Below are 23,611 nucleotides of genomic sequence, written 5' to 3' on the forward strand. Positions count from 1 at the left end.
TTAACCAGAAGGTGTCTGCAAATTGGTTAAGTTGGAGCATTCCAATAAAGCCTTAGAACTCATCTCTCTCTCGTATCTCCATATATAATTGAGACCCACAAGAAGCTCTGTTATGGCTGCCTCAGTCTTGGCCTGGTTTGCAAAGTAGAGTGTTTGAAAAAGAAGAACATTAGTCTTTGGTATCAAATTCTGCTGCTCAAAGCTACGTTCATTCTGCCACTTAATCATGTTATGAGCCAAAGGTGATAACCAACCCAAGATCCTCCCAAGTGCTTCTCTCCATTCTCCGGCGAGCACTGGATCACTCGCTGAGAATCCAATACCTTTCAATCTAGCCCTCAATGACACTCTAATACTAGTAGGTAACATGGCATAGAGATCATCTCTTGCATCAAGACCAACCAATTGTGGTGATTTGATCATTTTCTCTGTCACAATAACCAAATTCGAGTAGTGTAGAGCCAGAGCTGCTGCTCCTAAGGTATTTGGTGCTGGTCTAAGGAACCCATTTTGATTGATCAGTTCATCTTGCTTACTCACCTTGTAATGATGATCAAGCTTAGATGCTTCCATCGTCAAGGGTTCTGAAATAGATTTACATACACTAGTAGTATCAGAAGGGTAAACCATGGCTGATCCAGATAGGCTTCGTGGTAAAGGGCCATGGATCGTTGGTCCAATGCCGAACACAAGCTTGATTCTTGCTAGAACAGTGAACACCGATCTTGCAAGTAATAACGTGACAGTATCAAAGCTTCTCCCCCATAAAGAACTCTCTTTTAAGTGCTTCACTTCTTGTTTGTGCCAGAAAAGCTTCTGTTGCAGATCAGCTATCCTCTTCTCCTTGACTATGTCTGCACATTGCATTAATTTCTTCAGAGCGTGCTCGATCTCTGCAACCTTGTCCATTTCTTTATGAAGATTCATGGTTAGTGTGATGTACCGATCCATCTTCTTCAGCTTCGATTCCATCTCTCTGCAGCTTAAAACCCAGCCATAAGGATCAAGGCCTCTGTTGGAGAATTCTTCGAACAGGTGATGGAAACAATGAAGACCCGAACCTTCTTTGCAACGTTTGCTGAGCCTGGAAACAGATTTGGCTTGAAGCCTCAAGTTCTGAACCATCTCAGCACAAGCAAGAGATAAGAGGAAATCATCATCGTTGGACACGATTTTGCGTACTCCTTCAAGAGAAATGGATTCATGGCGAAGACGATGGATATTCTTGTCTGAAAGAGACTGCCAAAGATGGATTAGCTTTGACATGAGACCCGCGATCTCAAAAGCTTGAACACTAACGTTAGACTTCTTGCTGGAAGTTTTGTGTAATTTAATAGTATCAAGACCATTAGAGACAGCAACCTTTACCTTGATCAACCATGTTTCAAGAGCCATGATTTGAACAAGAATAGCAGAGATGAAGATGGGAAAAGAAAACGAAGTGATTTCAGGTGATGGGTTTGTGTGAGAGTGAGAATATGTGGATCAAGAAGAGATAATAATTGAAGTGAAGTGAAGAAGAGTTGCAGAGCTAAGGACAAAAGAGATGTTATAAGAAGCTCGTGGGGTTGTTCAAAGCTAGCTTTACAAATAGTCTTAAGAGAGAGGGTGAGAGAAAGAGACCAAGTGGATGATTTCAATTTTCAATGCTTAGTGCCTTATTTATGCAAATTTCTTGAATTGATTTTTAGAAATTTTTTTATTGTTCACAATAATCCCTAGGCGGAAAGCTAGTGAATTTATTATATAAATAAGTTTGTTGGTTTTGTATTGTGTACACACCAAAATGAGAAGAAAAAAAAAATAGAAGTAGGAAAGGTTGTTTTGATTGTGTTCGTGTGAATTGGCATTAGAATCAGTAGTGAGCATGTGGGGTCCACGATAGAAACTGAAACGGCATCACACACATCAATTTCTTGGGGGCCCATTCAGGCCCAATTCCAACTTTTAATTTTAACAATCCATGTCTTTGGTTAGACTAGACTGGTTCCTCTTCAAGAGAAGAAAAAAAAAAAGAGGAAAAGTGGGAATAGCAATGATAAGTTGATAAACTCTATAGCGCGTGAGCAAAAGCAAAGACGTGTACCACTGTTTGAATTGACTGATTGATCAATAGCCCAATAAGCATTTTCAGTTCTTTTTATTTTCTTTGGGTCCACCAAGAGGAAAACAAAATATCAATTGGCTGGTCTGGTTCAAAATTGGCTGGGATGGACTGGTCCGACCCAAGTTGATATTGTGTGGTTTTAGTGGTTGGACCAAATGGGCTTGAGCCAACAAATCATACAACCCATAAGTATGTACGAGTCTGTATTTTATTTCTATCAAAGCAGAGGTTTGTGCTCTTTTCACATCACTCCATCACATATTAGGAAAGAAATTTAACTCTGAATTTCGATAGAATGGATCGGAAGTGAAACTTCCAGAAAATTTCTCGTAATCAAAGTTTTTGTTAACTGTATTAAGAGTTGAGTGGAGGAACCCATGAAGGCATTAACTCAAACTCACATAGTACAATGAAAATATTGCAAGATTGCATTGTTGGGTTGGAATCAGAACTCATCATCATGAAGGTTTGGGTTGGCTAAGGCTTCTCAAATCTTTCAACCATTGGCTTATCCATGCCTACCATATGAAGAACAGTATCACTAGATCTTGTTGACTTGTCGGAAGAAGAAGGGCATCAGCCCTTACATCTATGTATCTTGGTGTAAGTGTTTCTTAAAACAAATCCCTGTTTCATCTCCTTTATCTCTTCTATTGACCTTTATCTATTTCATTTTTTATCCATCCAAGAAACAAGAGATAGTAAAAGAAAATAGAGACCTATCAGAGACTGACAAGTGGATAATGGTGATAAAGTATTATTTATTTAATCACATTATTTATAATAAGAGGAAACTTCCTTGATAATTGCAGGACTTTTTATAGTAATAAATGTTGTAACAAGAAAGTTACGATGCACAGACGTGCACTAATACATATGTGTATACTACTTAAAGAGGTTGAGAATGTAATAGAACACGATCAAGAAAGCATTAAATATATCATATGCCTCGTTAATAAATCCTTTGTGTGTATATATATATATGGACGCATAAATAATCTTATCATCTGACATTTGTAATTTCAAATTTATAGGATACCAGGCAAATATTTTACAGCATATGCCTTTGTTGCCATTAAAAGTTAAACAATCTAAACTTTGTCAACCAAGCTAATTATGATGCTTCCACTTGTGGCTCAAATGGCATTCCAACTTGCTCTTGTAAATAGTTAACATCACCAAGAATGCATATTTAATTAAGTAATAATTAACCATTTCAGCTTTTCTGCATCCAAAGAGATCTTATAGGTTATGCATGACCATTACAAGAAAACATTGGTGGTAGTTAAGGGTGATAGTTTTTATTATGGCTTTGAAATATGTGGTAACCATTTGTTAACAATGATGGTTAGTATCACATATAAGGATTAATAATACAACAAACCCCATATTAATGAGTTTGCTAACACTTTTATCATGGGATATCAGTTATTTGTATAAAATCATTTTTACACAGTTTATAGTTAGGGGATCTTCTTTGTGGGATATGGGCGTTTGATAAATTCATTCAAAAATAATTTTTCAATGGAACCCATAATCTGAAAAATCTAGTTTTCAAACAAAGGTATTAAATAATAGAATAAAATAAAGGGGGTTCTATAAGTAAGATGGTCTTGGTCTTGAAGAGAGCTCTATTATTTCCTAGAAGTCGTTCTTAAAGACCATTTTTCTCATTGAAGAATAAACCATTTTAATAAATATTTATCACCCATTCTTTTGTTTTTAAAGAACAAAATAATACTATAACTATTGTTTGAGACTGTTAAACTAAATTTATAATGCATAACACTTTGATGGGTGATCATGGAAACACTATTGTGTCCTGTTAGGCTTGTAAGCAAGTCCTGTACTCCTGTATGCTATTATATTATATCCGTACACCCAGGATTTGAAGAGTACCAGAGCTGTTATATATATTTTTTTTTGGTGAAGAACTGGCAGTAATACTGTAATAGTTGAAGATCAAGAGCAGTACATTGTACTTGAAACCCTTTGCCACTTGAGCATTTCCAGTTTTCAATTCATACTCTATTTAGTATCTCAACACTCATCTGCCACAATGGAATCCACTAAACTGTTCAGTGTTCACTGTACTGAAGTAATTGTCATAAACAAAGCCATTTTCCTAGATTCAATTACTTCATATGGATGAGAATCAAACAAGTGTCAGAACCAGAAGCTACAGTGCTATGCCTAGCTTTACAAATGATTACTTCAAGAAGATATATGCAGATTCATCTGTATGTGGAGTGCCCATTCACTAGCTGTGTGGTTGTGGTGAATCCTTAAAACCCACATTTAATCCATGGAGTTGGGTCTAAACTCCAAACCCCAAATGCTTGACCAAGCCATTTCCACCTTTGTTACTCAAAATAGGAATATATATAACTACAGCCAAGTAGATTTTCAGAACCCTAGAAAAAGAATAATGAAAGAAAGGTCCTCTTTTACTTGGCCTTGATGACTTCCACTGTCTCTCTTTCAATGCAGCCCCACCTTGATTGGAACCTGAACCTGCATTATTTGGATTCCACTTTGCTATATACTAACTCTAGAAGGAGCACAGAAGGCAGTGTTTGTAAGCTTGAGCCTGCATTACTTGAAGAATGTGGTTGTGAACCCTAAACCCACATTGAATCTATGAAGTTGGGTCTAAACCCTAAATGCTTGACCAAGACAAATTCCACCTTTGTTACTCAAAGTAGGAATATATATCTAAACCCAAAAACCCATGAAGATTTTTAAAACCCTAGAAAAAGAATAAGGAAAGAGAGATTCTCTTTTACTTGGCCTTGATGAGTTCCACTGACTGATCTCTCTTATTTTCTCCTCCAATGCAGCCCACCATGATGGGGACCTGAACCTTCATTACTTGGATTCCAATACTGACTCTAAGAGGAGAAGAGAAGGCAGTGTTTGAAGTTTGAACCTGAAGAAGATGGGTGAGAAGAAAGAACAGTAAACAAGAAAACCGACAATCTATGGTTTCTCATCCATTGAAATATGCTTTTTTTTTCTCATCTTGACCTAGGAAGGTTCCACTTTATGTGGACATGGTCCCCTGTATACACTTTGGAAACTCATTAAGATTCTCCTCCTGCTACTGGTGGACGCTCCACACGTGGAAACCATCATTGCATTTACCTGGAAGACTGTGATATTCCACTCACACGTGTTCAAACACACAGCATTCAACCCAGAATAGCCATGGAAGGAATTACAAGCCAAGGTTTGGGGAAAGTTGTAATAAAAATCCTGTTCTACCTTCAAGGCTTGAATAACTAATGGCTGCCTTGAAGTTTCTTTGGGGAGGGTTCTTGTTTGGCGATTTTGCCTTTTTTGCAAATTATATTGAATAAAAAGAAAATCAGTAAGAGTGAGATTTTCTGTGTTTATAGAAATAAAATATTTATTAGAAGGAAAAAACTTATATTTTATTTTAGTTAAGAAGAAACAAAAATTCCATATAATGTTAAAATAATAAATGATTCCAAGAAAAATTTAATGCCGAGACAAAAGAAACATTAAGCAACTTGTAAGTTGCAAGTATTTCATGGGACATTCTACCAGTTTTTTTTTTTTTTTTTATTTGGGAGGGGGCGGGGAATCTGTGGTTCATTCTACCTTCGGTCGAGGATATTAAGTACTTGATTTCTTTGGTTATGAATTGTTTTTTTAACTATATTCTTAGGGAAGCAAATTCTCTTGTCGAAGGACGTATCATCACAGAATATGACAAATTGGCCTATTTTCTCCTTTGTGGCTGTGAAATTTTTGAAATTCTTCAGTCAATGTGTTTCTTTACTTCTAAAGGGGCTTTTAACAAAAGAGGGGGGAAAAGTAAACTATAAGTGGAAGCAAATTCAAAATCTTAGTGTTGAAACCTAAAGGGGATACTTTGTTGTTGAAGGAATTTTTGGGTATTCTTCTAAAACTTATCTTTCGAGTTGATGGTGATCTTATGTACATAATCATCTAGTATTGAGTATTTTTGTATGTGCCAAAAGAGGAAAAAGTTTCATCAATACCCTTTCATCATAATGTCATCTACTTATTATTAAACGGAAAAACTTTAGACTAATCATAGATTTTTAAGGTCTTAAATATTTCAAGTACATACATCATTAGCAGAAAAAGAAGAAAATAATTCATATGGATCCTTTCTTGTTCCTTCCTTTCTTTTTGGTTGAGTGGAACCAATCGGAGTGTGGCAGAGATTGGCAGAGGAGGAGGAATCAAAATAATTAAGGTTCTTTGATCATTTCCCTACTACATTTTTATCATTTATGAAACTTAATTTATGATAAACTCATGACACGGGTCAAGGGCACTTAGGGTTAAAACATTAATTAGTTTAAGTGATAATTTATACGTGGACCTAAGAATTGAGAGATCATTGCACCATGGCGCTGCTTTCACATTTGCACAAATCCTTCATTTGAGGGAACCATATTTTAAATTCTAACTAGAATGCAATCAAATCCATGGCTTTTTAGGAATTGGTTTAAAATTGATATTGTATCGGGAGTAAAAATTTGAAGCGTAAAGTAAAATTATCGGGTCGATATGGGTTTTACCGATACAAATACTGTTACGATGACTCATGACTGAGAGATAAGACCAACTCATCAAGGAAAGCCTTTCTTCGTCAATTCAAATCATTACCACAAAGATTTGGAAATCGAGCTTCTAGATAATAATTATATACATTCGGATTAATCATTTATCAAATCTTAGAACTAAGTGCAAAACCCATCAAGGAGAGCTTTCACACTTCTTTTGATCACCCCATCGAACCTAACAATTGATACGAGAACAAGTCTCTAGAACCGCTGATTTTCCACATGGAAAGTATTAGAATCGTGTAACACACTTGATGGATATGAAAAATATTTTGGTCCCTAAATACAGATCAGAGAAAATGTTGAGCACAAACGCTATGTGAATGAGTTGTACAAGATTGGTAGACTTGCTTTGAACTGACTTCCATAGTGTATGTGAATGGGTGACCAAATCGTTGAGAAATGAATGTGAATGCATCTGACTTTTCTCTTCTTCTTTTTTCCTTTCCAGTGATCACACGACTTTAGAGAATGTCAAGAAAGCACTTGCATAGTTGCATCACAGTCTACTAACTAAATGGACCCTGACATCACCGCGTTTGCTTAATGGTCACCTGGTTCGAAAAGCTATCATGGTGGTGCCAAATTGTTGCCCAAATCCTCCAAAAGAAAAAACTAAATCTTATTCTGAAAGTCCTATTCTAAGTGACATCAAAATTTTCTGGGACAGGTTCACCATATCAGATTAAAAGCAAACGGCCACAATCGAATAAATATAGCTCACTCAGCTTTAATCCCTGTAAAGCACATATTCAGATGGCACTAGAAATGGGATCGATATCAACCGATACTTGACCATGTCGACTGGTAACAGTTGGATGTTGCCACCTTACCCTGCCTGCCCCTGTGGACTGGATCTGATAACATAGCTTTGATCATATTAGTGTTTGTCCATGGTTTAGACATGCTTGAGAAGCACTGCTTTTCACATATAAAGCTGAAAGCATACACCATGTACAACTCAACATCAAATTTCCCTTCATACAGAATGATGAGCCAACGCACGAACACGAGGTTGCTCACAAGAAGCTCATGCCAAGTGAAAGATCATTCAGGTTTGACAGGATTTGAGCACGGGTGGTACCGATCTGATTAGCAATCTCAAGCTGCTCCTCCAATGGCAGCATCTCATAACTGCAGAAACATGGGAATGCAAATTTAGAGAAAATGGTTAGCTGATTGAGAAGACTAAAGGATAAACTATAATAATTCTTTCAGGTCTTTCACCATTCAATTAATGATCACTACACATCTGAACTCCAAAAAAAATTGTCCAGTTCATTTTTGAGGATGATTTGACTACTGACAAACACCAAGGCAACTACAGTCTACAGACATTCTATAATTACTTCGAAAAAGTTAATGAGAAACATACTGGCAAAGCAGTTCACAATCGACAATGTTGTCCGGGCCTGGCTTATGAGCTTTTCCATTTGAACGGAACTGTCGAAAAGCTTTTGGATTCAGGCCAGCTACATGGGGAACGGCATCAACCAGCTTTCTCTGCAGAGTCTGAAGTCTGCGGAACGTAAGCTCCTCAAGAGGTGCAACACAACCAAGGCTGCCATCAAGGGTACCAAATAATAGGGCAAAACGATTGGTTTTTTCAGAACCTGGGGCACTCCTGTCAGACGAAGTTGGGAGCATTTGCAAGCGCAAGAACTTCGTCACATGGGCACCAACATGAAACTCAGCTCTGGATAGAAGCTTCTGCCCTTTCCAACTCTCTGACATCTTTGGTGCATAATAGAAGATCTGCATAGCTTACAAGACGTCAGAATTGCTCAAGACAATCATGACAAGCAAGCATACAATAAGTATTTTTAAATTTTTATATAGATTTTCAGTCAAATTATGAAAATAAGAAGTATTTTTATACAGATTTTCCTTTTATGTATTAACTGCGTGGTTGTCCAAGAGATGGAATCACCATAACGCTGCTTGGAGATTGATCAATAAGCATCTGTTATTCACCCACCCCAAGAAGGTAAAAGGAAAGCTAGATAGATTTTCAGAATTCAGATAATCCAGCATACAATTAGTGACAATGAGGGACAGAAAAGTCAGATGCTTACCTGAACATTTTTTTGTTCATCTGCCACCACCAAACTCAAAGTAGTTCCATCAATTAAGAACTCTGTAGTGAAACAATCAAGATTACCAAAATCCTTAGCCAGTAAGCTCAACTGAGCACCTTGTTCCTTCCAACTAAGAAAGTAAATGCTTTTGTGAATGTCACCAAGCAGAATAAAATTCTTGACCTGCAACAGTATACAATAGCATGATAAGGATGTCATTTAACTGCACACCAACAACTACATTAGTACCCCAGGGGCAGAAAGTACTACATAATTTGATAGACATGTCATAATCCATGAAATCAAAAGATCCAGTACAGCCTTTGATAGGTGACTGTAATTTGCAATTCAAGGGAGTTATCAGGAGTAGGATTTGTTAATGCACCTAGTGATGCCCACACTTTACGACCTCACTACTTGATAGTACTAGGGTAGGTGGCTCCATTTGATAGAGGACCTTTCATGTCAGTCAAAATTTCAACCAAATGAGTAAAGAAAGCAGATGAAAGTAGGATAATGGAAGAGTAAAAAGGGCATCTTTGGAATGTTAAACCGTCTCCTTCATGCTTTTGGCAGTTCAAGCTGAAACTTCACCAATGAGATGGCCTTTGGCTCCTCATCACATGGACCCACATTTGCCTCGCCGTCTTGCATGTCATGATTTGCAGCTCTCACTACGCATGCCGACATTTAGATTTAGTGAAAAATCAATAAGATATTCAAATTGACTTGAGAGTGTTTCACATCATCACATGTAGGGCAAAGGTGGCAACTGACAACATGCATAATAGTCAAGGGGCGGAACAAAGATTCTACATTGGGGGGGGGGGGGGGGAGGATGAGAGTCTGGATCACCTCCCCGTTGGAGCAACACTAATGCTTTTTCACCACACATATTGTGGGCCTATGTAGGTTGCAACTCTAAATTATTTTCACATATTCAGACGTATGCGGTAGTGGGCCCAAATATATTCTGTGGGCCCACACATTAAAAAAATAGGTAAATTATTGATAATGATTTTTTTTCCCTGACAAAATATGGGTAAATTAAAGCAACTATACCCCAAAAAAAATGGCACATGATTTCAACCATAAAAAGTTAGATGCAAACCAATGGTAGTTAGTTACCTTACTAACTATAGATATTTCATGCCCAATATAAAATCAAATAACAAAAATAGTAGGAAAAATAAAGAAAGAGAGACTATAAAATCAAATAAAAGAATAACCAAAAAAAAATGAGAGAGAGAATGCCTAATTGTGAAGAAGATTTTTTTGTTTTTTCAATTTTCCTTAACCCACGTTTGTAGAAAGAGAAGAGAATAAATAAGAAGAAAAGAGAATCCTCTAGGATTTCTTCTTTTTCGCTCCCACCAGTTGTTGATTCCCTAAGGAACAGGGTCATTGTTGTTTCCTGGGGGCTCAACTCCCAATTCCTTCCTCCTATTTGATCATGTCCCTTGGATCCTTTGTAGTTTGTTTTTTTCGTCTTAATTGATTATTTACTCATCCAAAAAAAAAAAAAGAGGAAGAAAAGAGGAGAGGAGAAAATATATAGGGACTGAAGAGTTAGTTTTCAATTAAGAATGACACTTATACCCATTACTTTACCTTTAAAAACTACTCTCAATATTGACAGCAGGGAGAGGTGCAAATAGTGATATTTCACATGTGGAAAGAGAAAAAACAAGAAAAATTAAAGAAACTAACCAATGAAGTCATTCCTCTAGGCGACTAGATGAGATATTGGAATAGGCCACACTGTCACACTTCAACAGATGAAACTACAAATAGAAGACTAGAATGACAGATGTGGTAAACAGAACTTTGAGTCCAGCCAGACAGAAAAAAAACGATGACCGCCTCCTTTTGCAGACTAAAGGTTTGGACAATTTTTCCACGGACCATGTGAATGGCTGGTCAGACCGTTCTGGTTACTGACAAACAGGCTTTAATACTCAGTATCAACCCCAAGAACCAGGATCCAATGAGAAACGTTGATTAGGCATATAAACATCCATCCAAGAACAATATACTATAGTAAATTTGGCTCAAAACCTTTAGAACCATTTTTGGAGTGTGTTATTTTTTTTTACGTGCATGAGAATAGGTCATCTGTTGTGCTTAGAGTGTCACAGAGAGGCTGTATAGAAAAATCTAGAGCAGAACATTTATGGTCTTTCAAACTACCAGCTTGAGTTGGCTGCAAAGGAAAAAGCAAGTTTCAACCAGTTTAGGCCATATTTCGTTTTCTGGCTGTTCAAAGCCAAGATTTAGAACCTCAATGGGATCCTGTAAATTATGCACATTGCTGTTGATGCCATTTCCTCCGGGATTGATGGCGGCATATGTACCTTGCTTTGGCATGACAAGGAGCACCCATCCTTTCTGCAGTGGTAAATCCTAGATATATTTGATAGCTTCTATTATTTCTCACGGTGCTTGGTCCCCTGCTTCCACTCCCCATTGTCAGACAGTTGGAGATCCCTACTGGCCATTGTGGTTAAGGCGATATGGTTGTCCCTCAGCTTCAAGTTAGTTCAGCTCCCATTCAGCTTGGGAATTGCTAAGGCACAAAGGCCTCCCTCCCCCATGGCACAAGATTGTCTAGTTCAATCCTTAAAAACCACATCCCCCAACAGCCTTTTATTGCTTGGAGAGCCCTTTCCCCCTATTTCCTTACCCAGGCATTCCTAATCATATGCCAAATTCACATCTTCCCATTCCATCGCTTTGCTGGGATTCATGAGATCGCAGACTACTTGTTTTCTCTTGCCCCTTCACTGACTCTGTATGGAGGAGTGCTCATTAGATGTTGGCTTGGAAGAATAAGATCCCTTCTCATCTAGCAACTGGATCTTGGATGATGTGACATTTGGTAGAAACTCCATTTGTAAGCTGCTGACAAACTCGCTTTTTGTGTTTCCATCCCCATATCTGGATGGAATCCTGGAACATAACCTCTCAAGGACTTTCAACTCCTGTTATTTGAATAAGATGTGAAATGCCAACATGCCATTTCCTTTAATGCCAGCTCCAAGCTTGCATTGCTCCCCATTTACTCGGAAGGAATTTACCAAGGAACAGGCTCATTGTTATCAGGTCTGCTGCTTTCCATTTTGCAGCCCCCTCTTGCATAGGCAAGTTGTTTATTATCTTTGTTATTTTGTTCTTTTTTATTGGCCCGGCTCTTGTATACTCTTCCCTTTTTCTCTAGATGCAAGGTTCAATCCATATATATATACATTTGTTAAGGAGAAAAAATAGAAAGTTATCCCAACAAGAAAGAAACCCTTTTTCCCCTGCAACAGTCATCTTGAGGCTTTCACACGCATCCAAGCAATAGATATCTAATTGAAACATAAAAACCATCAATCTGCATTGCTACTTGCTGAAAGCACAATATGGACATAGCTAGCTAGCTAGATAGAAAGAAAGTGAGTAATACGCTTTGCTTTCAACTACAAAAGGTTTCCATTGATAGAGAGACAGAGAGAGTGACTGAGTGAGTCACATCCAAGCAATAAGTATCCAAGTGACTGAGTGAGTCATCTAGAGGCTTTCACACACATCCAAGCAATAGGTATCCAAGTGACTGAGTGAGTCACCTAGAGGCTTTCACACACATCCAAGCAATAGGTATCCAATTGAAACATAAAATCCATAAAGAGAGTAATATGCCTTGCTTTCAACCCCAAAAGGAGAAGAAAGAGGAAGGCATCAAAGTCATGGAGCAAACACACTTACAATGTTTAAGCTCACGACATACAATGGTGGCGCATCATAAAATGCAACACCATTTAATTCAGTACCAGTCCACTTGTGCAAGATGATTTTAGGGCCAGATGCAATCAATAAATGACCTTGAAGTGAGGCTAAAGCAGAGATAGCTCCTTTCAATTCCTTTGTATAAACCTCAGAAACCTGGTCAGAAATTGGAGGGAGGGGGGAGAGGGAAAGAAAAGGTAAACATCAAATCGCAACACTTAAAGAGTTCACTGGCAGCACTTCCACTCGACAAGACAAAAAAAAGGAGTACATTTCTTAACATAATTAGAAAGTAAAGGGAGTGGCGACTGTGGGAAGTGGATTTAAGGGATAAGATTTTAAAAAAAAAAAAATCCAAACAGGTACCAAATTTTGAGGATTATCAGTATTCCTTGCAATTGAATATAGAAGCACACGTCCTCTTGCAGCCACATCTTCTCCTTGCACATATGCTGTCCCTACGGCCAAAAGTGTCTCATTTTCCTTTGTCGTGGTATTCTGAAAGGGGAAAATAAGATAGCTGGTTAACTGATCCAACCATGCTGTTCTTCCTATATCTCTAGATAAGCACAAGATACAAGACAGAAGTAGAAAGGTACAGCATCATTATAGTAACTGAAAATGAGCCTAATCATTTAAAAAAAAAAGGAGATTGTCAAGAGAACTTACAAATAATGTAACCATTCGTACAGTAAGTGCATTTTCAGAACTTTGCATCGGAATTGTAGCCCTAGTTTGCCAGGGGCCACCAGATTTTTCTGGTTCCAATATCCGAATCTCAAATTCATCCATGGTGTAAGTCCTATGGAGGTCATCAGAATTCAAACCATCATGCTCTACTTGATTTCCACCTTCTTGATCAACAAGAGACGAAAGGACTTGATTCAGTGGCTTAACAACCTGCAAAAACAGAATACAACTCAGAAGTAGGCCCAAAACATTATCTCAAAATTACAAACAGCTACAAGCTCAGGGCCTCCATTTGTAACAGAAAGAATATTTACCAGCCTTGCTTTCGAATGCTTAAAACCAGGGTTTACACGTTTTAGCACAGAAAAATGTGTTGCAAGAACAGTTCTTTAGAATAGGCTGGACATGTTTGTCTAATAATAACCAGGTCAAGTTGGGCTTTATGGTCTAGTAGGAATTAAGGATCTTATTTATTCCCATTGAGTAGGGTATGCAGAAGATTAGATTCACTTTCCAGTTTCCCTATCTGAGTTTGTTTTTTGTTATGTATGTTTTTCTTCTCTAATATAGTAATATATCTTGTACCTAGGATGAAATTTCAGGACAGAGATTGGAGGTAGTGGAAATGTGAGTTGTTTGGTTGACGCCTGTGTGGCTTAGAGATCCCTTATTTTGTACCAAGTAGGCTAGGATCTTATTCATTCTCATTGAGTATGTTAAGTGGAACATTCGATTTTCTCTCCTTTCCCTGCAATACCTGCTCGTCCTTTAATTCGATTCTTGCCTTCTTCATTGCATCCTGATATCACTTTTGAGTTTCCAATCTCACTCTCTCCGTACCCTGTTTCAGCAGTGCCAATCAGTCCCTCTTATGATTCCAATTTCTCTCATTTCTACTCTCCTCTCTGTTATTTTGGGTGTAATCATCTTAAATCTAGATGATTCAAACCCTTGGATCTCATTCCTCTGCAAGTTACTGGTCTGCAAATGAAACCATATCTAAATCTACCACCAGTACAGATTTCAGAATTTAAAACCTGGTCCTCTCATGTTATTTGAGTGAATATGAATTGCAGTTAACAAGGAGGGCAGTTCATGAGGATACACAAATCTAAACTGAAGGAACAACTTCAACTCTGATATGGAAAAAATCAGATACTTTTTTAAAGATAGAAGCACAAAAAAAGAATCTTATGTATAGCTTCTGATGCCACCTTGATCAAGACTGTTTCCGGATTTCATTTCATTTCCTTCAATCCAAAGTGATGCTAACTGATAGGAAAGCCCCCTTACGCCAGCAATATATAATGCCAGTAACATAAACATGCTGCTACCCCAGAAATCAACCAACAATTCTTACCATAGCCAATACCAACACCAATGCCCTAGGGCTCAAATAATCATCTTAATACCAGAAAAACATCTTGTTTGCAGCCCTATATATAAACTACCCATCCGATAAACATGATTAGACTTAGATTTTATGATGAAATCCTTGGTCAACCACAGTTGTCACTCATCTGGAGAAGCAAGGCGTTTAATAAGCTGCCACAAACAAGACAACAAGGCATCACCCAGGCAATTAACTGGCAAACAAGGTGCAAGAAAGGCACCTGAATGCCTAGGCAACACCTTGATCACTCTGACAAAATAGGAAGAAAACTATTTCATAATAAGACTCCTACTAAAATTGATGTAGCCATAGATCGAAAGGCATCAAGTAGGGGCCTCCCTAAATAAAATCAACTTGAATTAGGCTACTTATGGGTTGAGTTAGCTCAATTTGGTTGTGTTAAGAGTTTCACTCTCCAATCGGAATGGTTATTTGATGAAAGGTTTAAAATTGCTTGTGGAGTACGATAGATATAACATGTTTGTCACCTGAAGTAAGCATCTTTAGGAATTTATAGGGTCGAGATAGTTAGGGATTTGAGATGGGGCATCTCAATTAGTGTTTTGGTATGAATGATCAACTCAAGATTAATAGGTTAACAGTATATTGTTTCACGTTTAAAACAATTCAGTGGGAGGAAACAAGTTCTTGAAAACTCTGAATGTCAAGAAAAGAGATCACTTGTTGTGGCTTCTTGATAATGAGGTGGATTGTTCCAACTTCCAAGGATGTGGGTGATGATTGTATAGGCTTAGCTTCAAGTTTGGATGGTGATACGGCCCTGAGATCATGGTATTACGCACATCGAGGAGAGAAAGAGAGAGAGAAGATTAGCGTTGATTAGGAGGTTATAAATAGGGGTTCCACTTCCCACATCTTACCCTTATTTATAAATTATAACCCCCTAATCAACCCTAATCTTCTCTCTCTCCTCAATGTAGCGTAATACCGTGATCCTAGGGCCCTCTCAGATGAATTCCAAAAGTTATGGTTATGGGTAGTTCTTGATTGTATAGGCTATGGGTAGGTTCTTGAGATGAGGTTGTTCCTAAAAATCAAAATGAAAGGAGGAATGGATTAGATGACGGACCCGCTGCTTACGGCATGATTGATATGACCTTCAATGGAACAGATTGTTGGATGAGATAGAAGACTGAAACATTGCTGATGTCACATTAGATTTCACCCGTTAACGACCTTGAATAGCCTAGATGCCTTGACAATTATATTTGGATATTACACATCAAACACCAACCAGCAGCTTGGATATTACACACCAAGAAGCAACAACCTGGACGCTACTCACCAAGCTTTACCTAGATTTCAAGCACTATGCAGATTCTCATGCAGGAGATAGAAGCAGCAGCAGCTTGTTCAGGTAAAATCAATAAACCAAGTCAGAATGAGGTATACATGTGTAATGCCCCACCTTCCACTGTGGGAAATAAGGCCATTAATCGGCCCAAGTTTTGCTTAGGTCGTGAACTGGTCAAGACAAAATTAAAACCCAAATTATCTAGAATATTAATCAATGGAAGCCTTTTTTTAAATAATAACAAATTGAACATTTTCATTTTTCTAGATATTCCAAAAATGAACTTACCATTTTGGAGCCTAAAGTACAACATGTGGCCTCCATAAATTTTTGTCTATCCATCCAACATTCTGACTGCCCGTTCCAACCCTCCTTGATCAGAAGTCTGAACTGGGGCCACACGTTCGCAAAAAATTAATGTCATAGCTCTTTAAAGTGTCAGAACCATCCCCTATGCTTTATATGCTGAAGTTAAATATTCATATCACTCATGTAAAAGCTCTTAGGGGATCTGAACAAAATGTATGACCTGGAGACTGCCTGGTACTCAGGCAAGTGAAAAATCAACCTTGTGGCCACACCGAATCCCTTTCTCCCTAAAATCAACCTCAAATGTAACACTCAAATATGAATACGGTTGAAGACAACCCTCATGACAGATAATTCTCATTCCCCCAAATTAGCTTTCATCCATCATGATCCAAGTGTACTCTCTCGGATAATCAGGAATTCACCCAAATATGGACTCTTTGAATTTTCTAGCAATCAAAAGTTTAAGGGCCCTAAAGTTTCTTTTTTGATGAGCTATCACGTCTGAAATTAGTCAATTCTCTAATTGCCTTCATTCTCTCTTCCTATACCACACAAAAGTTTTAGCTCACAAGAGTGCCTCTCTAGTCGATCAAGATAAAGGACGAGATAACAACAAACGCAGCCTCATCCAAACTTAATAGGGTTAGCTACATGATCCAAATGCAAAGGTGGTAAAACAGAACCCGAACAAGAATGGCGAGAAGAAGAGGAAAGAAGCCCAGCCTAATAAGTTAGGATAATCTGAGCTAATGGGGATACAGATCCTTGTTCTCCAATAGGCTCTATCCGAGGTAATTGGTACAAGACGTACATTATGCATATCCTTCCTTACCACTTCTCCTATGGTTATTTTAGGTAATTAGGTCGACCACTCACTCTTGTAACTCCTTCGATTGGAATCATATCACTCCTTACTGGGTGTTGGTCCCTATGCCTCCATTGAATAGGTTCATACCACCTTAAAAGTCCATCTCAGAATTTATCATTGATTGGGGGAATTCCCAAGTCAGCTCTAATACATTCATTCTTCACTGAATCCCTCCATGTTTTTCAACACATCCATCTTAGCATCCTCATCTTTGCTACACAAAGGTTATAAATAAGACACTTCTTAATTACCCAAGATTCTGCCTCTCATCTATCATGGCTGGTCAAACAACAGTCCATAGGACTTCCCTTTAAGCTTTAAAGGAGAATATGTCAGTCACAAGGTACTCCTACAGTACATTTCATGGCATATGCTCCTACTAATGTCCACATATTTACTTGACATCCCTTTCTTCACAAAGAACACACTGGATTAGCTCTCAAGAACAAGATAAAATGGTGTTTATTTCCATACAGCAAGCCATATGATTCAAGTTTTGACCAAGATGGGGCAAATTTATTGGTTAAATCTCAGTTTCGCAAGAAACCAAGACAAAACCAAGGGTTAGTTTTAAATGTCCCAGGTTTAAACAAGTTTTGACAATATTTCAGAAATTTCAATTGTTTCGACCAATAATTCATGAATTCCGGTAGTTTCGACCAACAAATGCCAAGTTGTGACAGTAGGTTTACCAAATTTTTATGGACAGGTTGTTTGAAATTTATGTGATGGCAGACCAAGCAAAAATCAGTAAAAATACTAACTGAGAGCAAAAATCAGTAAAAATACTAACTGATTCGAATACAGGGTAAACTATGCAGCTCACTCACAGGAACCGAAACTATAAGAGGATATAAATTCTTCTCAGCAAAATAGGTGACTTGATGTGGAGTCCCCTTCAAAGGAATCTGCCCAAATTGAAGAGAGAAGGGGGGGGGGGGTGTTAAAAAATGATTAAACAGTACTACAGTCGGAAAAATATAGAAAACAAGGAATCAAGAAAAAATGAAGTGAGGACAAACCACCACCTTCTGAACTGGCCAATAGTTGTCATAGCTTGACACGGATGGAAGTTGACAAATTTTCAAGAAACCCTGAGACAGAAAATTTGATATAGGTCATTGCATACGTAAGGACCGTAATGCTAAAAGCATCAACACAAGCAGATGAAGATGACTATACAACCTGTGAGGTAACATATATAAGACCATGATTGCAATTTACATTGTGAAGAACCGTGAAGGCAACAATAGAACCATCACATAGCTGCAACAAGGAAGAAGACAAAAAAGTAAATAAATAAAAACAACAAAAGGTACAGAGAGGACATCAAAAAATTCTCTGAAAGGCAAAACCAGCAAAGCATCAGTCGTCCATAAGGCCAAAATTAGTCTTAGCAAACTTGGGGGGGGGGGGGGAAAACTTGTTAGTAAATCCCTTAACAAATGAGAGCACACCAAAGACAAAGTAAGCTCATGTTCACATTTTATATATATATATATATATATATATATATATATATATAATTGGGTAGGTGGGAGTGGGGAAGCAGATCAACATATACTCAAATAAATTATCAAAACCCAATCAAATTGCTATAAGAAAATAAAAGATATAATAGAAATAAGAGTCAGAATTCGACAAACACACTAAAATTAGTACCATCTATAGCCAGAGTTCTTTATAGTTCATATATAAAACAACACATGCCACAAATCTGTGACTACTCCACATGGAAAATATTGCACTGTAATTTGTATTTATGACATAGTCGTGGGACAACTCTTAATATTCCAAAGACAAATAAGTGCAAATGTTTTGCTTCACATGAAGCAATCAATTTTAAATTATTGCCCCCCAGTCTAAGGGAGCAATGTCCCAATAAGTGCTGGGAAACAAATTTTCTGGTAAACTACAAGAAAGATAGTAGCATTCAACATGGATCCAAGCATTGAAGTCCTTGTAAAAAGAGTTTAGCTCATATACTCAGAAAGAAAGAAAATTTAACAAAGCAACCAAGAATTGGAGGGGGGGAAAAAAGAGAGAGCTTTTGTTAATACAAATGCAACAATTCCAACTTGTTAATAGCAATTCAATGGTTCCAACACCACAAGGTATAGTCATGAACAAACATGGAATATAAAATGTTGATTTTTGGGTTGTTAATGTTCACGTGAACAGTGTTATGCCATTATTCCTTGTTTCCTGTTTAGATATGCTACTCTTTCTAATGTAGGAATCTTGCTACGCAAGTTTTGATAGTTTCTAGAAAGCATAATTTCTATTTTCTATTAGTTACTAATTTCAGAACTTTCCTTTTTCAGTACTTTCTATTTTGGACAGATTTTAGGGGTTAGTTTTACTGGAAAATTTTGTCCATAAGTTGTACTTTTTATTTCTTTTTTTAGAGGGTAAGATGGCTTGCTTCTCAAGTTGTAATCTAAACTATTTGATATCTATAAATAAGAGGTTGCGATTCTAGCTTAGCAAAGCTAGAATCGCAGGCTTATGTGATTCCAATCAATTCTTCTTCCTTCTTCGCTTCTCTTCTTCTTTTTTCTTCTTCTTAGTTCTTCTTGTTATTGCACTGTTTTGGTTGATTAAAGATTATTATATTTTGTTGCCGTTATCAACAGATAACGCTCTTGCACACAGCAACAAAGGAACCTGCCCCCACCCCCAAAAAAAGATAATAAGGCATACCAAAGTGTTTCGCTTGGTTAAAGTTGTTAGGTGTTTGTTATGATGAAGAACACAAAAACAATAGCCATGTCCTTGCTTTTCAATCAGCTTTATTTGAGGTCATGCTAGATACACAGCCTAAGCTATGCATATCCTTTCATACCACTTTTCCTAAGGTTATCTTAGGTCTTCCCTAAATCTTCTATTTCCTTCAATCTAAATTAAATCAATTATCCTTGTAAGGGCACTTAAGGGCCTCAGTTGAACCTAGTCGTGCCACCTCAATCAACTTTCTCATAGATTATCATTTATTGGAGCTACTCCTAACCAACTCTAATTTGATCATTCCTTATCTTATCCTTCCTAGTTTTTATCACCCATCCATCTAAGCATCCTCCTTTTGGCTACTGAGTTTATCTATATAATGCTTTTTAGTAGCCCAACACACTGCACCATATATCATAGTTGGTTGTACGACTGTGTTGAAAGACTTGAGAAAATCCTAACTTATGTCAAAGAGAGACAGCAAGGCCTTTTTTTTAATACCAAAAACTTGCCAAAAATGGAACAGAATCTCCCAAGGTGCAATATTACAAAGAGAAAAATAAAAGATCCTAACAAGACAATTCTACCCTCAATAATAAAACATACACTACTATTGCCTTACAACAAGCCCCTCAAGTTGGAGCATAGACATTTATCATGCCCAACTTGCCAATGATACTACTAAACATCTTAGTAATTAAGCTCTTTGTAAGCACATCAGCCCATTGATTGTTTGAGGTGAAAAAAGTTATATGAATCAATTCAGCCTCAATTTTTTCTTTGATAAAATGTTTATCAAACTCCACATGCTTGGTCTTGTCATGTTGTACTGGATTGTAAGCTATGTTGATTGTTGATTTACTATCTGAATACAGTTGCACAAGAATCTCTAAATCTGAACCAAACTCTTGAAGCAGCCCTTTTAACCACAATACCTCACAAATGGTACGAGCAATTGCCCTAAATTCAGCTTCGGCACTGGACCTTGTAACCACAACCTATTTCTTGCTCCTCCAAGCCACCAGGTTACCTCTTACATACATACAATATCCAAAGGTAGAACTCCCATCATGTGGACATCCTCTACCCAGTCTGCAATTGTGTATGCTTCAATCTTTAAGTGTCCATGAGCTGAAATTAGAATTCTCTTCCTACAGTAGCCTTCAAGTGCCTCAAGATACAGTACATTGTATCCAAGTTTAAGGAATAGGGTCATGCATATATTGACTAACAAGACTGACTGCAAATGTGATGTCTAGTTTGGTATAAGATAAATAGATCAACTTGACACCAACTTTAATAACTTGTCTTGTCGATTGGTTCTCCTTCTTTTTCCTTCAAGTGTAGGTTAGGCTCAATAGGATTTTCTGCTAGTGTACACTCCAACATTCTAGTTTCTTCCAATAGATCCAAAGTATACTTCCTTTCAGAGAGGGAAACACCACTGGCTGAATATGCCAACTTTAGCCCTAGGTAATATATAAGTTTTCCCATGTCCTTTATCTCAAATTCGGTTCCCAAAAATTTCTTCAAGGCTGCAATCTCCTCTTCACTACTCCTTATGACCACATAATCATCTATGTAGACTAGGAGTACAGTGGTATAGGAATTTTCTTATGATCAGCATTACCTTACTTGTAGCTGTTGGAAATCATGGCTTTGTGAAACCTCCCAAACCAAGCCCTAGGAGAATTATCACATAATCATCTACGTAGACTAGGAGTACAGTGGTCTAGGAATTTTATCTCTTGAAGAACAGGGTATGATCAGCATTACCTTACTTGTAGCTGTTGGAAATCATGGCTTTATGAAACCTCCGAAACCGAGCCCTAGGAGACTGCCTACCACCCATACAAAGCTCTCTTCAGTTTGCATACTTTCCCATGAGTCTCAGTGGTAGCATACCTAGGTGGCACATCCATATACAACTCCTCTAAAGCTCTCCACGAAGGAAAGCATTCTTCACATCTAGCTATTGTAGGTTTCACCCCCTACTAGACATGAAAGAACATTCCGAACTTATTCATCTTGGCAACTAGGAAAATGTTTCCTAATATTAGGTCCCATATGTTTGAGTGAAGCCCTTGGCCATCAACCTTGCCTTGTATCTCTCTATTGTTCCATTTGCCTTGTGCCTGACAACAAACACCCATCTGCCCCCAATAGCCGGCTTTCCTGAAAGCAAAGAAATTCGTTCCCACGTCCTTTTTTTCCCCAGAGCTCTCATTTCCTCATCCATTGCTTCTTTATAATTTGAGTGAAACAATGATTCCTACCATGCATTTGGAACAGAAGTAGAGGACAACAAGGAAACTAAGCTTTCAAATTCAGGGGATAGGGACTGGTATGAAACAAAGTTAGAAATAAGATGTTTAGTGCATGTGTGGCTGCTTCCATAATGCAATGGGTAAGTCCACAGCTGGATCAAAGGATGGTTCAAAAAGAGGACTATTGCCTCAAAATTGGGAGCAGGAGCTTCCAACTGACTAGGTATAGAAGGGTGATAAGCATGCATTTACCATTATTTATTTGATTTAATTCCCCATACTTATTTAATTAAAGAGATCTAATTGAGTATTTTTGTGTATTTTTCAGGAATAAGGAGATTTTGGATATTAGAGATAATATGGAGTAAAGTTGGCAAATATATTAGATATTGGTGGATTTTAAATCATGGCATTCAATCTTGCTGCTCAAGAAATCATGAAAAGTGAGATCTTAGCCAAATTGGAAATAGGTGGAGGTCTAAGGAACAAAATTGGTAATAAATCTGAAAATCGGGTAAACAGACCTACCTTCAGTATTTTGGGCATATCTCTCTCGTATGAGCTTGGATTTCAATGATTCAAGATGCTATGGAACGATATTGAAAATATCTACAACTTTCCAGTTTTGAGTTTTTCCAAATTCCGAAAGAATAAAGGTCGAATCTACGGGTAAAGAGAAGGGATTCATTGTGCGCGGGAGACATAAAAGAGAAGCCAGCCACAGAGAAGAGAGGAAGACGGCGAATGTGGCTCTCATCTCTCTCGTGGCTGAAGAAGAAGACCACATCTCTCTCTCTCTCTCTCCTCCTATGTTTCATCTTTATTTTTCTTATGAACTTTGTAATAATGAGTAGCTAGTTCCTTTTCTTTGGGATGTAGATGAACCATGCTTATTTCATTAATTTGATTGTTCTATCTCTTCTAGTTGATTGTGTTTGAGTTTGGCCAAAGATGTTTTATAGCTCAGCGAACTAAGCGTGCCAAGCTTCCGCGAAGGACGATAGTCTTGCGAAGATAGGGCATATCTAGGAAGACCATCCTTAATTTACTTTGAAGTGTAGAGTATATCGGTTAGGGAAAAGCATTGGGGATTCGAAATCCCAAAGATCTTCACATATTCATAGTTAACGTTTTTGCATTAATTAATAGATTTAGTTTAAATGCAGTTTTGTTGAATTCAATCTTAGTGACTTAGCCTTTTAGTTCCCCATAGTTCAACCTCATACTTTCTGCTTGCTAGATTAGTATAGGATATTATTTTTTAATTGGTTAGCAACACGATCAAAGGGGAATCTTCTCATATGGATCGCCCTTGATAGGTCTTCAAGGGCCTTTGCTCCCCTTGCACATCATCCACCAACTGTTCCTCTCTAGTCACTCCATCTTCTAAAGAAAATTCATCAATAGGAACCTCAAAAGAAATATCTAACGGAGGAACAAAAACCAAAACCTCTTCACTAATAG

General features: G+C 37.7%; 2 protein-coding genes across 3 annotated transcripts in view; both read right to left on the reverse strand.

Moving 5' to 3' along the window:
• LOC149013722 (protein PSK SIMULATOR 1-like) lies at positions 1 to 1,395 on the reverse strand. Its single transcript, XM_089157742.1, has one exon. The coding sequence runs from the start codon at positions 1,393 to 1,395 to the stop codon at positions 1 to 3; it is 1,395 nt and encodes a 464-aa protein (XP_089013868.1).
• Positions 1,396 to 6,604: 5,209 nt separating this feature from the next.
• The window catches only part of CPSF160 (cleavage and polyadenylation specificity factor 160), a 57,013-nt gene continuing 40,006 nt past the window's right edge, over positions 6,605 to 23,611 (reverse strand). The window contains exons 18-26 of one of the 2 annotated variants that reach the window (XM_089158870.1): positions 18,339 to 18,419; positions 18,182 to 18,247; positions 17,984 to 18,061; positions 13,245 to 13,475; positions 12,942 to 13,073; positions 12,555 to 12,731; positions 8,805 to 8,990; positions 8,105 to 8,484; positions 6,605 to 7,863 (exon numbers count right to left, since the gene is read on the reverse strand). In XM_089158870.1, the coding sequence (XP_089014996.1) occupies positions 7,749 to 7,863; positions 8,105 to 8,484; positions 8,805 to 8,990; positions 12,555 to 12,731; positions 12,942 to 13,073; positions 13,245 to 13,475; positions 17,984 to 18,061; positions 18,182 to 18,247; positions 18,339 to 18,419 (1,446 nt within the window). In that variant the 3' untranslated portion in view covers positions 6,605 to 7,748. Of the gene's footprint in view, positions 7,864 to 8,104; positions 8,485 to 8,804; positions 8,991 to 9,017; positions 9,482 to 12,554; positions 12,732 to 12,941; positions 13,074 to 13,244; positions 13,476 to 17,983; positions 18,062 to 18,181; positions 18,248 to 18,338; positions 18,420 to 23,611 lie in introns of those variants that run through there. The other variant, XM_089158871.1, reaches the window with a different exon arrangement.

This window comes from Hakea prostrata, chromosome 6 (genome assembly GCF_041222555.1).
Source record: "Hakea prostrata isolate BN-2017 chromosome 6, UWA_Hpros_2, whole genome shotgun sequence".
NCBI classification, from domain to species: Eukaryota; Viridiplantae; Streptophyta; class Magnoliopsida; order Proteales; family Proteaceae; genus Hakea; species Hakea prostrata.